Genomic DNA, 13,067 nt, shown 5'->3' with positions numbered 1-13,067 from the left:
TCCCTGTTACGGGTTTAAACATTTAACCTTGCATGTTTGTTATTTGTTTATTCAATTATTTATTTATTTATATTTTTGGTCGTACAAATAAAAAAATTGTGAACCTTGATCACTGTGACCATTACTTTTGTGTGACATTGTATATTAAAACTGTTACATAAGAATGAAGAATTAGAAAAATTTATGCGTTGGGTAAATTTTTTTTTTTTTTTGGTATCAACCCGTCTTCCATGATGACTAAAGAAGGAGTTACAATAAGAAATGATTGACAGGTACACTATTTTGGTAAAAAGGAGTTACACATATAATTGCTAGCCGCTTATAATAAAAGTAATTAGTAAGATGTGTAACTGACCATTACTACAACATAATCATTCAAGTGTTGGCAATAATTAATAAAAAAATAAGAATATAATAGATTCATTTTATATAAAATAAATACATATGACATATAAATATACAAAATTTCGATGATAAAATCTGAGGGGTTTTAATACAGACCAATTTCATTTGTCCAAAAAAAATATATAGCTAGACCAATTTGTGTAACTGGCAATATTATTAGGAGACATAATAATAAATAACGATCCTTCAAAAAAAATAAATAATAAATAACGAATAATGAACATAACTAAAAATTTAAATAAGCAAGGATAATGAATAAGAAATAAAAATTATTAGAAAGGGGACATTGGTGAGGTGACACATAAGCAAAGTGTAGCTTAAAATGAGAGAGAGTGCATACATAAAGTGTAAGGAAATAGTTAGAAAGGGAGGATATTGGTTAGACCATATGCAATGGTTGTTTAATTATTGTTGAAAGCCAAAATAAACCAAAAAAATCAGTCCAATGGTTGTTTAAGTTTGGTTGAAACCGAAAAATTGTTTAGCAGAATAAACAACTTTTCTCCTGCCAGCGACGGACACGCGTCCAGCTTTTATTGCTTCAATCCGGCGCGTGTGGTACACGCGCATACATAGGCGCGTGACAGCAGGGAGGGAGAAGAGAGAGAATCTCCAACGGATAACAATGGACACGTGGCAGTTTTTTATTGGCTGTCCGGATTCTTATCATTTTAATACTTTCACCTCAATTATTTCGTCCAAAATTAATTTAAAAAAATAAAAAAAAAATACCAAAATTCATGATTTTTTTTCTCTATAAATAGAGACTTGGTTTATTTGATTTGGACACAGAAAAAAAAACCAAGTTTTTCACTATATTAGTCTTATTATTATCTTTCAATTAGCAAAATTAGTGAAGTTGTTATCTATTTTTGTAGTGAAATGGAGAACAATAATAACAATTTCAACAACCAGAATTCTTCTAGTTACCCACATGGCTACCAAAATCCCAACAATTTTCAAAATCAAAATCATCAATTTTTCAACCATCCTCCTCAAAACATGCCTAACTATGGTTTTCCATCAAGTTTCAACCCGACATCCTCTGCTCAAAACTATACTCAATATATGAACCCGTCATCCTCTGCTCAAAACTATACTCCATATGGATCTATGATGGGATATTCATCTCAAACACCCCCGGGATTTTCATCTCAAAGACCCTCGTTTGGTTATATGCCAATGGGGACTGAAAATGTTCAGAGTGTTGGTGCACCTGAATTTCCAGGATTTTCAACACAAATAACTCCTGGTGGCATGGCAGCTGCTAATCAAGTCACTCCTGATCCAGAAGATTCAACTCCTAAGAGCAAGAAAAGCCAGCAACCAGGATGGACCACGCAACAAAATTTGGTGTTAATCAGTGCGTGGATTAAATATGGAACAGACAGTATTGTTGGCAAAAATCAGAGAGGTTCAACATTTTGGAATCTTGTTGCTGATTCTTGTAATGAGTATTGCTCATTTGATGAACCACGCGATCATATTGCATGCCGAAACCGTTTTAATTATATGAGCAGCAAAATAAATAAATGGATTGGTGCTTATGAAAGCGCTAAGCGTTTGCAAGGAAGCGGTTGGTCGGAAAATGATGTTTTGAGAAAAGCGCAGGAATTATATGCATGTGGAGGGACTAATAAATTTATTTTGATGGAAGAATGGCAAGCTCTCCGTGATCAACCACGTTATCTGAGTCAAGTAGGAGGAAATATTGGCTCAGGAAGTAGTGGATCTAAGAGATCTCACGACGGTGATGCATCTGGCTCAAACTCTGTAGGATCTACTGCTCGTCCAATGGGTAGGGAGGCAGCTAAAAAAAAGGCTAAAAAGAAAAGCAAGGACGGTGGCGTGGAGGAGGTGGCAAAAGAGTGGGTTCAATTCAAACAAATCAGGGAGACTGAGATTGAACAAATGAAAGAGTTAACCTTGGTGAAGAAGGAGAAAAACCAACTAAAGAGAATGGAAATGTATCTAAAGTTAAGAGACGAAGAGCATCTCGATGACGAAAAGAAAAATTTGTTGGAAATGTTGAAGCGACAGCTGTTTTGAATTTGTTGGAAAAATTTGTTTGTATTCGGTCAAAATTGTCATTGTTGTCTAGTCCCGAGTGTGTGCTTTAATAATTATTAGTGTTGTCTAGTCTAGTCCCCAATGTATGCTTTAATAATTATCAGTGTTGTGTAGTCCTCAATGTTTTCTTTAATAATTATCAGTGTTGTCTAGTCCACACTGTTTGCTTTAAAAATTGTCAGTGTTGTCTAGTCCCTACTGTAATAATTATCCGTGACTTTATTTCCCATACTATCTCAACGTTTGCTTTAATAATTATCCACACTGTTTGCTTTAATATATCCACCACACAAATCTCACTAACTATTTCACCTACTATTCGTGAGAATGTCATCCACACAATATGCTTATATATAGAGACTCATACCTACTTCCAATATCACAAATCTCATTCATATCTACTTCCTATATCACAAATCTCAATCTACTTCCAATATCACAAATCTCATTCATATCTACTTCCTATATCACAAATCTCAATCTACTTCCTATATCACAAATCTCATTCATATCTACTTCCTATATCACAAATCTCATTCCACTTCCAATCTTTCAAAAAAACTATCAATGGATCCTTTTGATGATATGGAAGCCTACACACAAAACCGTTATAATGAAGACACTTTTATGGTCAACCAATTTATTCAGCGTCGAAAAAATGCAGAGGAAAAGGAAAAGAATGCATCTCGTAGAAGAAAATATATCAATAGAGATCATGCAGCGGCAAACGAAAGACTAATTGAGGACTACTTTGCCAATGAGCCTACATATGACGATGCAATGTTTCGTCGTCGGTACAGGATGCAAAAACATGTTTTCCTTCGAATCGTTGAGGACCTTTCAAGTAGTGATGACTACTTCACCCAACGATTTGATGCAGCCTATAAAGAAGGTATATCTCCCTTAGCAAAATGTACCACAGCAATGCGAATGTTAGCATATGGTGTGGCAGCAGATGTGATCGATGAATATATCAAAATTGGAGGTTCTACAGCATTGGAGTGCTTACGTAGATTCTGTCAAGGAATCATACGATTGTACGAGCAAGAGTACCTGAGAGTACCAACCGAAGATGATCTGCAAAGAATACTACATGTTAGTGAAATGCGGGGGTTCCCAGGGATGATCGGGAGTATTGACTGCATGCACTGGGAGTGGAAAAATTGTCCTAAAGCATGGGAAGGTCAATTTACTAGGGGGGATAAGGGAACCACCACAGTCATTCTTGAAGCAGTTGCATCTCATGATCTATGGATCTGGCATGCCTTTTTTGGATGTCCGGGAACGTTGAACGATATAAACGTTCTAGATCGGTCGCCAGTGTTTGATAATGTGGAACAGGGAAAGGCTCCAAGTGTGAGTTTCTTCGTGAATCAACGTCCCTATAATATGACATACTATCTAGCTGACGGTATCTACCCTTCTTATCCAACTTTTGTCAAATCCATTAGACTTCCTCAAAGTGAACCCGATAAGTTATTTGCAAAATATCAAGAGGCATATCGGAAGGACATCGAACGTGCATTTGGAGTTCTTCAAGCTCGATTTAAAATCATCCGTGAACCAGCTCGCTTGTGGGACATAGGCGATTTAGGTATCATCATGAGGACATGCATCATATTACATAATATGATTGTTGAGGATGAACGGGATACATATTCTCAACGCTGGACCGATTTTGAGCAATCTGAGGAAAGTGGATCTAGTACACCGCAACCACCACCATACTCGACCGAGGTGTTACCCGCTTTTGCAAATCATGTACGTGCTAGATCCGAGTTGCGTGATTCAAATGTTCATCATCAATTGCAAGCAGATCTAGTAAAGCACATATGGGCAAAGTTTGGAATGTTTAGGAATTGAAGATAATTTGTATCGTACTAATTACGTTATTTGTGTGTTGTGTGCTTAGTTTATTGTTTAGCATTTTAAGTTATTTGTGTGCCGCGTGCTTAGTTTCTTGTATTGCATTTCAAATTAAGAAAATAATTAAATATTTAAATAAATTTTGTTTAATTATAATCGTTAAGTGTATATTATTTTAATTTAATTATAATTGATATTTTTATTTTTATGTAATTAAAAATATAAAAATATAAAATTAAATAATAAAATTAAATAAGAATATGAATTAAAAAAGTGGTGGGGTAGAGTGTTGGTGGGGTAGATTGTTTAATGTTGTTTAACCATTGGAGATGGTTATTTGTGAATGTTTGTTTAATGTTTAGGTGGAAGAGAGAGAAAATGATGTGGAGTGTTGGGAAGTGAAAAAGTGGATGTTTAAACAAAAAATGTTGTTTAACCATTGTAGATAGTCTTAGGTGACACATAGGCAAAATGTAGCTTAGAATACATGTATATAGAGATGAATGTCTCTCAATGATTTTATTACCGAAGTGGTAAAGCCTGAATAATCATTCAAAATTCATGTCTTTTAAGTTTCTGCATAACAATGAAATGATTCATCATGCAATATGAATTAATTCACATCTTTCAAAATTGACTAGATAGACTTTCTGGATATAGCGAAATGATTCACTATACATGAGTAAATCGATTGATATTGTCCAATTGTATGAGTCTGCTTTTGATAGGTTATTGACGATGATCAATGAAAATCCAATTGCGCGAGCTCAACAAATTGGTGAATTCAAGTGATTCTTAATTAGTGTCAAGAATCAAAGATGAAGGTTCATCAAGGTAACGGAAGGTTTTGAATTTGATCTGGACCGGTCAGAAGACGAACCGCACGCCGACACATGGCATAAGATACACCACCTTAAGGATCCGCACTCAAAGGAGCACGCCAGCTTGCGTGCACCGTACCACACCGGAGCGCACCCTTGCGCAAAGATCACCTACACGTGTCCTGCTCTGCCCCTAAACATACGCCGCATAGTCCGGAAACGAAAACGGTTATGACCAACGCGCCTATATAAGGGTGAACTTGTTTCACCCTCAATGTACACATCACTTTTCACAACACTTTTTACACACTCTTTTTCACAGTTCTATTGCTGACTTGAGCATCGGAAACGTGCCAGGCACCTTTCGGTCCACTGCGAAGACTCGTCACCGCCGTGCCGAAAATCGTTACTGTCACACCGAGGAATTCTCTGCCACCGTTGCCACTCAACTGTTTTCACCGGACATATAAGAATCAAAATAGGTTGTTTTTGTTAAAGTTTGGTTAATTGGTTTAAGACGCTTATAGTTTATTTTGGTGTATTCATCAACTTAGTAAACAATCTATAAATTTATTGATCATCTCAATCAAACAAATTAATCGAATATTTGTGTCCTTCGTTATCCTAACTTACGTGCTTTACAATTATCTTTCAGTTATTTACATACGATATCACGATACACATTTATATTCGAAAATTTAGTTTTTACATGAGGAAAAAAATGTGGGGATCTATTCCCACCCCCGCCCCCTCCTGATACGATTTGTACCTTCTAGATGAACCAACCATAAAAAGTCCAACAAAACCAATATTCTTTCTATTAAATCAACAATTACCAAATACTAATGAACCCCGTGTCGTTAATAAGAATAAAAATCCATGTATTTTGACCTATTTTAACCCAGAAAATGATGTCCTTAATAGACAAGACTGGTGTAAGTTGACATTGTGTTTACTTTAAATTTTACATCTTTTTGTTGATGCTGTCAATTTATATTTATGAACTTCTCTGCAATTCCTGTTGGATAAGTTATTGCATGTCCTATATTTGATCTCATATGGAAACTAAAGCTGATTGATGATACAAATCAATAAGAAGTGATCTATTTATTTTTTTTAATGACAAATGTTAATATATTAATTATCTTTAGAAGAAGTCGTTATATACTAATTATTATGTTAGGATTCTCTCCCTTGCGATGATTCAAACCATATGGACTCTTAACTCTTTGATTTATTTAATTCCTTAACTCAACCAGGGCCGTCTTAACAAATTTGTTGGCCCTGTTTAAATTTTTATGGATTCACAAAAAATTTAAATTTTGGGCCCCAAAAAACCTAAATAAGACACTAAAAAGAAAATTATTAACAAAAATCACCTTAGTGGGAGTTGAACCACCAACCACAACCAAAAGCAAGCGCGCCACTGAAGCTCATAGTTTTAAAAACCGGACCGGACCGGCCGGTCGGACCGGTTGGATCGGGAACCGGAGGTAAGGCCGGTTCGGTCCGTATATTGGATCGGATATGCTTTTAGACCGGTGGAAACCGTTGAAACCGGCCGGTTTTTTAGAAAACCGGTGAACCGGTCGTAAAAGAAACTCGGCCGAGTCATCCATCAAAACACCATTGCAGAATTGGTCCATCTTCATCGCACGCAACATACCGACATTTGTTGATCTGTTTTCAGACTTTAGTTGCAAATAGATAGAGAATAGAAGAAGATAAGAGAACTAATCAAATATAGATGAACAATTATGAGAGATGCGCATGCAATGTTCATGACAAAGATGCAGAAGTTGAAAGTTATTATAGCTTGAAGACAAACGAATCTTGAAAGTTGGGGGCGGCTGCTAACAAAATGGTAAACCTAGTTAGAGACTTCTAGTTTTCTTAGTAGGTTGGGCTATATGACCCGGTTTACTTTTCGGCCCATTTACTTGTTTTGTTAGCAACTTCTAGTTTAATATTTTATGATATGCATAAATAAACTTATTCCAATCCCACCCAAAATAAATAAATAAACATATTCATATTCATGATTTTACAAATTCTATTTTCATTATACTTTTTTGTCTATGGTTTTATAAAAAATAACCATTTATAGAGACCGAGTTACATAAACGAGTCATCCGATTTTATCTGGTTCAGTCATGCGGTTCGACCAGTGACCCAATGGTTCGACCAATGACTCAGTGACCCAATAACCTTACCGAGTCGATGACCGGTCCGGTTTTTAAAACTATGCTGAAGCTCCGTGTCTTGTTTGAAATTTTATTCGCATTAACTATATATAAATACTAATTAAGTGCCTAACATATAAAAAAAAATATGTTTCGGGCCCCAAAAAAATCGAGGCCCAGTGGCATAGCCCAGCCTCGACGGGCTATGGGCCGGCCCTGAACTCAACCAAGTGAGGTACTCATCCTCCGACAAGTAGTCTATTTTAAAAACTGGACTGAATTAATCTTGGCATATGATAGGAAACAAAATATATTTACTTAACTTTTGGACTAAATACTTTATTGTAATTAAGTTCTTCAAAAGTAGAGTGAACAGTTGGATGCTATGAGTTTATGTGTAATGGATGATCAACTAACTATTGAAATGCTTATGATTTAACTTTGAAAATTTAACATGCACTATGTTTTTTTCTAGTTCTGCTAACATTTTTGTATGCCGCATATGTTTTGGCCTTTACTTGGTGCTCCACAAAGTTTAGGTTTTTTTTTTTTTTTTGAATCGGCTAAATTTATTAGGCTCGGCTTGTGTAAAACACACCAAGACCAAAGGCAAAAGAGGATAAGTTACAAGGTACAGTATGTATGCGGAACACCAACCCGATACAACCCCACAATTCCGTATACCAAAGGAATCTAAAACCAACCACCCCACAAAACCACCCAACAAGAAACAAAAGCACCAAACAACCCCAAAACTCAACACAGCAGCTGCACAGAAGGGGGAACCTATCAGCTGCACAAAGTTTAGGTATAGTTGATTTTATGAGCTGTGTTGTGTAAACTTATGGTATACTGTGTCTATATTTTAAAAAACTTTTCATGTTGCTCATTTCGGTGTAGCCAGAGTGCGTAATCATTATGGTATAATGACTGCATGACTTATCGGTGGATGACTTCAGAACCAAAGGTGTGTAATGTTATCGACATTTATTTTAACACATTTTTTGTAACCTTCAATCTTTTATTTGGTATAATACATACAGTATAGGTCACATCATTTTGAGTAAACGTCCCACATAAAAATGGTGGGACAGATATGTATTATATTCAATAAATGAATGAATGTTAGAAAAAAATGTTGCATATAAGTATTATATTCAATAAATCATTGTTGTAAATTTTGAGTATATTTCAAAAGTTTTATAATATAATGTAAGTAAAAAAAAATTATTATTATTTTATTTATAATAGTTGACTTGGTCTAATTTTTTTGGCCACATCATTTTAACTTGATTTAGTCCAAGGATATTTATCTTCATCTTAAACAGTAATTAAGGCACATGTTTTTTATGTTGTAACGGAAATGAAATTAATGAGACACGTTATAGCATGAGCTGTTATTATATTTGAGAGTTAGTGCCTTCATCACTATTCACAACGGTTTTTGTTGGCTTTTGGCAATTGTCATTACTTGCTATATATGTATATGGATAAAAGCAGTAGCTAACATAGAAAATTCAACCGGCACATAGTATACACAGATATATACTCTCTAACTTTATTTTCTCTGTACACAAATTATTTTCCCTCATCCAAAATATTGAGTTTCTGGGTTAAATCTCCTATTATCATTGAGATAAATTTGAGCTGTTCTGTCACCTCCGCTTATGATTCATAACGGGGAAGAACTGTTGTATCCTGGGAGGATATGCGCTTATGAGGCGGATAAAATCCTCAAGGACAGTGACTATGTCACGCCTCAGGTTAGATAACAGTTTACTATTTTGCAGGTTATTATTGCCGTTCATGGTTTCGTGTTTGTTTGCTCTTCATCACCGGCCTCAAATCACCGCAATTTTAAAGATAGATAAGTCTAATGATCTCTCTCTTTTGGTTATTGATTTTAATGCTTATATGTTTATGCTGATTATTATTTGAGATAATTCACATATCAATAAATGTACAACAATCTTGAGGATTTTATCTCAATTCATGAAACCTAAACCCTGAAAGTTAGATCGCAAAAGAGGCAACCAAATTTTAATGATAACGGCTTCTGAATCTGTATTATTTGTCGTGGTTTGTGGTAATTAATTTTGGATGTTTCTAATTATATACCCCTATTCTAGTTATCATTTGATGCCTAGCTCAACGTCCTAAGCTTGTCGATATCTTAATTTTTGATATACAATATATTATCCTTGTTTTGGATTTTGTGTTGCTTTGCTTTTGGTATTAGTTGTTTGGTTTTGTTTTGTCTTGTCATTGAAATAGGAATTGGTTGAGAAAAGTGGAAAAATTAATATAACACAGTTCAAGGAATTTTAGTTCTCAACAAGACCAGCAAACCAAAGACCTTCATGCATAAATAAGCAATGGCATCATAGAATTTACCTTCAGAATGAAGAGGCATGTCCCTGAGGTAGTGTAGCTAATGAAAAGGCCAAGTAAGTCTCTTAAATATGCTTACTACTCTTTGTATAATCAAGAACGTGGTGTCTGTGTTTTAGAAATAGTAGCACAAATTATTATTTGTTTTGTGCAATAAAATTAAAATGAAATTGGTCACAGTAGAGTTTAACAGTTGCAACTCTAAGTACAAAGAAATTTGTAATTTTTGTTTTGATAAATGAATATCACTAAAAATAGTTTCTTTTGAAAGAAAAATTATTTGCCGTAGGTCCTGGTTCATCTTATTTCTTGGTAGTAGATACCATGGATTTTATTCTTATGTTTCTTTATCCCACTCCATTACTACTATATTTATTTCTTGATGTTAATCATGACTCAGGAAGACAATTATTGGCTTTATGAGGTTTAATTTGCTAGTTTATGGGCTTGTGTGAAACTGTGAATCGTATTTGCTATCAATTTGTAAATTGGTGTTTAGTCATGTACTTATATGAAATAATAGAAATATGATAGGTTGTTTTGACACTAATTAACAAATGAGTTTGTGCAAACCGCACGTGTTGAATTTTGTGATTGATGATGCACTAACGCATGATAATCAACTGAATTAAATGTGCAGTAATTCCGAGTGCTCATACATGTCGTATTAAGTTCTAGTATTTTCTCTTATGGTTAACTGCTTGTAATATGAAATATTACACCAATGCTATTGTTGTGGAGGAATTAGTTTATGGCCATACATGTTACAACTATATAATATGTATATGCCTAATTAAAGTTTGATCGATGTGTTTTCATGAGAAATTAAGCTTTGAAATAATTTGGTTATGCTCTCGGTGGTGACATGTATATTAATCTGATTTAGATGTACATTATTTATAATATGCACTATCTGGTATTTAAGTGATGCACTAAAGTAGTTGCTTTTGAAGCATGAAAATACATATATGATACGCATGAGTGAGCCGAGTGTAATAGCGATGTTATGTTGTTACTTATAATTAATTTAAGTAGACCAGAATATATTTTTGTGGCACTTGATAAACTCATGAGAAGGATGTTGTTGAGTCTTTCTCCTATAAATTTTTGTGTATATGCATAAAATTTTAAATTTGATGTTTAATAAAATTTGTTTATGAGAAAATATACATTTATCGGATTTATTTTTCTTTGTAGAATTGTTGTCACTTGAAAAATTATTCAAGTAGATCTGTATAATAAATCCACACATAGAGTTATATTTTTCCAATGTGGGGGTTTGTCGTTTAGAATTTATCTAAGTAGACCCGATGACATATATCAAAAAATCAGTTTGACAATATATGAGATATTGTTTAAAAGTGGATAAACCATTGTATTTAAATAATACAATGACGTTAATTAGATATGAATCCAATGAGAATAAATTTATAAGTTGATTTATCTTATTGATGAATATGTTGTCGCTTAGTAGACAACTAAGCAGACCTGTATGAATTTATTATGAAGAACAAGTTATAATTGTTAACTTGGTAAATATGAGATTAATTGACTCAGAGACGTCTTAGTCAATATTCTTTGATGAAAGAGATTTTTGTCTTCATCAATGTGTGTAAAGTACGTACTAGTAAAGCCCCTGGGATGAAATAAATTTGTGAGCATCGAGGGGATTGAGACTTAAGCCAATCGAAATTGACATGTGATAGGAACCCAACCTTTGTGATTGGAGATCCCATGAAGAAGGTTCAATGTGGTAAGAACAAGTCACATGTTAGTTCTGCTAGCGCTAAATTTAATCCTAGTCTCTTTCCTATGGTGTATTTGAGTAAGTGCTAGACACTGCAATATTGAGAGGATAAGCTATAATGCTTTCAACGATTATCATATCCCTTATGGGTGGTGTATGACTTGCAGCATACATTTGATGAAATCGCCTATATGGGTGTCAAGTGGGGCCGCTTGCATGAGACCGTGGCGGGTCTCTAGAGCACTCATGAATACCAGGCACGCGCATGGCCTATTCGCGCACAACCGCGTAACAGCGAGAATTGTGGGGGTGTAGTGTGATTATAAGACCTCTAACATACAACAAGTGTCTTGGGTTCCATAGCTTGCTAAACTAATTCACTGTGTGTTAAGTCTTATTAGTCTAGGACGGGTTCCATAGCTTGCTATACCGTTCCGATGCATTACATCTACGATGTTTACCCAGAATAACTCTTTTTAACTTTTTATTTTAACTTTTGAAATATGTGGGGGATTGTTGTAAATTTTGAGTATATTTCAAAAGTTTTATAATATAATGTTAGTAAAAAAAAAATTATTATTATTTTATTTATAATAGTTGACTTGGTCTAATTTTTTTGGCCACATCATTTTAACTTGATTTAGTCCAAGGATATTTATCTTCATCTTAAACAGTAATTAAGGCACATGTTTTTTATGTTGTAACGGAAATGAAATTAATGAGACACGTTATAGCATGAGCTGTTATTATATTTGAGAGTTAGTGCCTTCATCACTATTCACAACGGTTTTTGTTGGCTTTTGGCAATTGTCATTACTTGCTATATATGTATATGGATAAAAGCAGTAGCTAACATAGAAAATTCAACCGGCACATAGTATACACAGATATATACTCTCTAACTTTATTTTCTCTGTACACAAATTATTTTCCCTCATCCAAAATATTGAGTTTCTGGGTTAAATCTCCTATTATCATTGAGATAAATTTGAGTTGTTCTGTCACCTCCGCTTATGATTCATAACGGGGAAGAACTGTTGTATCCTGGGAGGATATGCGCTTATGAGGCGGATAAAATCCTCAAGGACAGTGACTATGTCACGCCTCAGGTTAGATAACAGTTTACTATTTTGCAGGTTATTATTGCCGTTCATGGTTTCGTGTTTGTTTGCTTTTCATCACCGGCCTCAAATCACCGCAATTTTAAAGATAGATAAGTCTAATGATCTCTCTCTTTTGGTTATTGATTTTAATGCTTATATGTTTATGCTGATTATTATTTGAGATAATTCACATATCAATAAATGTACAACAATCTTGAGGATTTTATCTCAATTCATGAAACCTAAACCCTGAAAGTTAGATCGCAAAAGAGGCAACCAAATTTTAATGATAACGGCTTCTGAATCTGTATTGTTTGTCGTGGTTTGTGGTAATTAATTTTGGATGTTTCTAATTATATACCCCTATTCTAGTTATCATTTGATGCCTAGCTCAACGCCCTAAGCTTGTCGATATCTTAATTTTTGATATACAATATATTATCCTTGTTTTGGATTTTGTGTTGCTTTGCTTTTGGTATTA

General features: G+C 34.4%; 1 protein-coding gene and 1 long non-coding RNA gene across 2 annotated transcripts; both read left to right on the top strand.

Annotated features, from left to right (window-relative positions):
* Nucleotides 1–1,205: 1,205 nt before the first annotated feature.
* On the top strand, nt 1,206–2,544 carry LOC146943044 (uncharacterized). The gene has a single exon (XM_085757132.1). It carries the CDS (start codon nt 1,288–1,290, stop codon nt 2,452–2,454), a length of 1,167 nt encoding a protein of 388 aa, XP_085613258.1. The 5' UTR covers nt 1,206–1,287; the 3' UTR covers nt 2,455–2,544.
* A 5,022-nt stretch (nt 2,545–7,566) lies between these two features.
* Nucleotides 7,567–8,293, top strand: LOC146943043 (uncharacterized). The gene is made up of 2 exons (XR_015032943.1): nt 7,567–8,153; nt 8,246–8,293. It is a non-coding gene; the product is annotated as an uncharacterized LOC146943043 (long non-coding RNA).
* Nucleotides 8,294–13,067: the final 4,774 nt, after the last annotated feature.

The sequence above is a fragment of the Medicago sativa genome, chromosome 3 (genome assembly GCF_051527215.1).
Source record: "Medicago sativa cultivar Bolivia chromosome 3, Bolivia_mono, whole genome shotgun sequence".
Taxonomy (NCBI): domain Eukaryota; kingdom Viridiplantae; phylum Streptophyta; class Magnoliopsida; order Fabales; family Fabaceae; genus Medicago; species Medicago sativa.
This window is presented reverse-complemented; position numbering and strand designations above follow the sequence as displayed.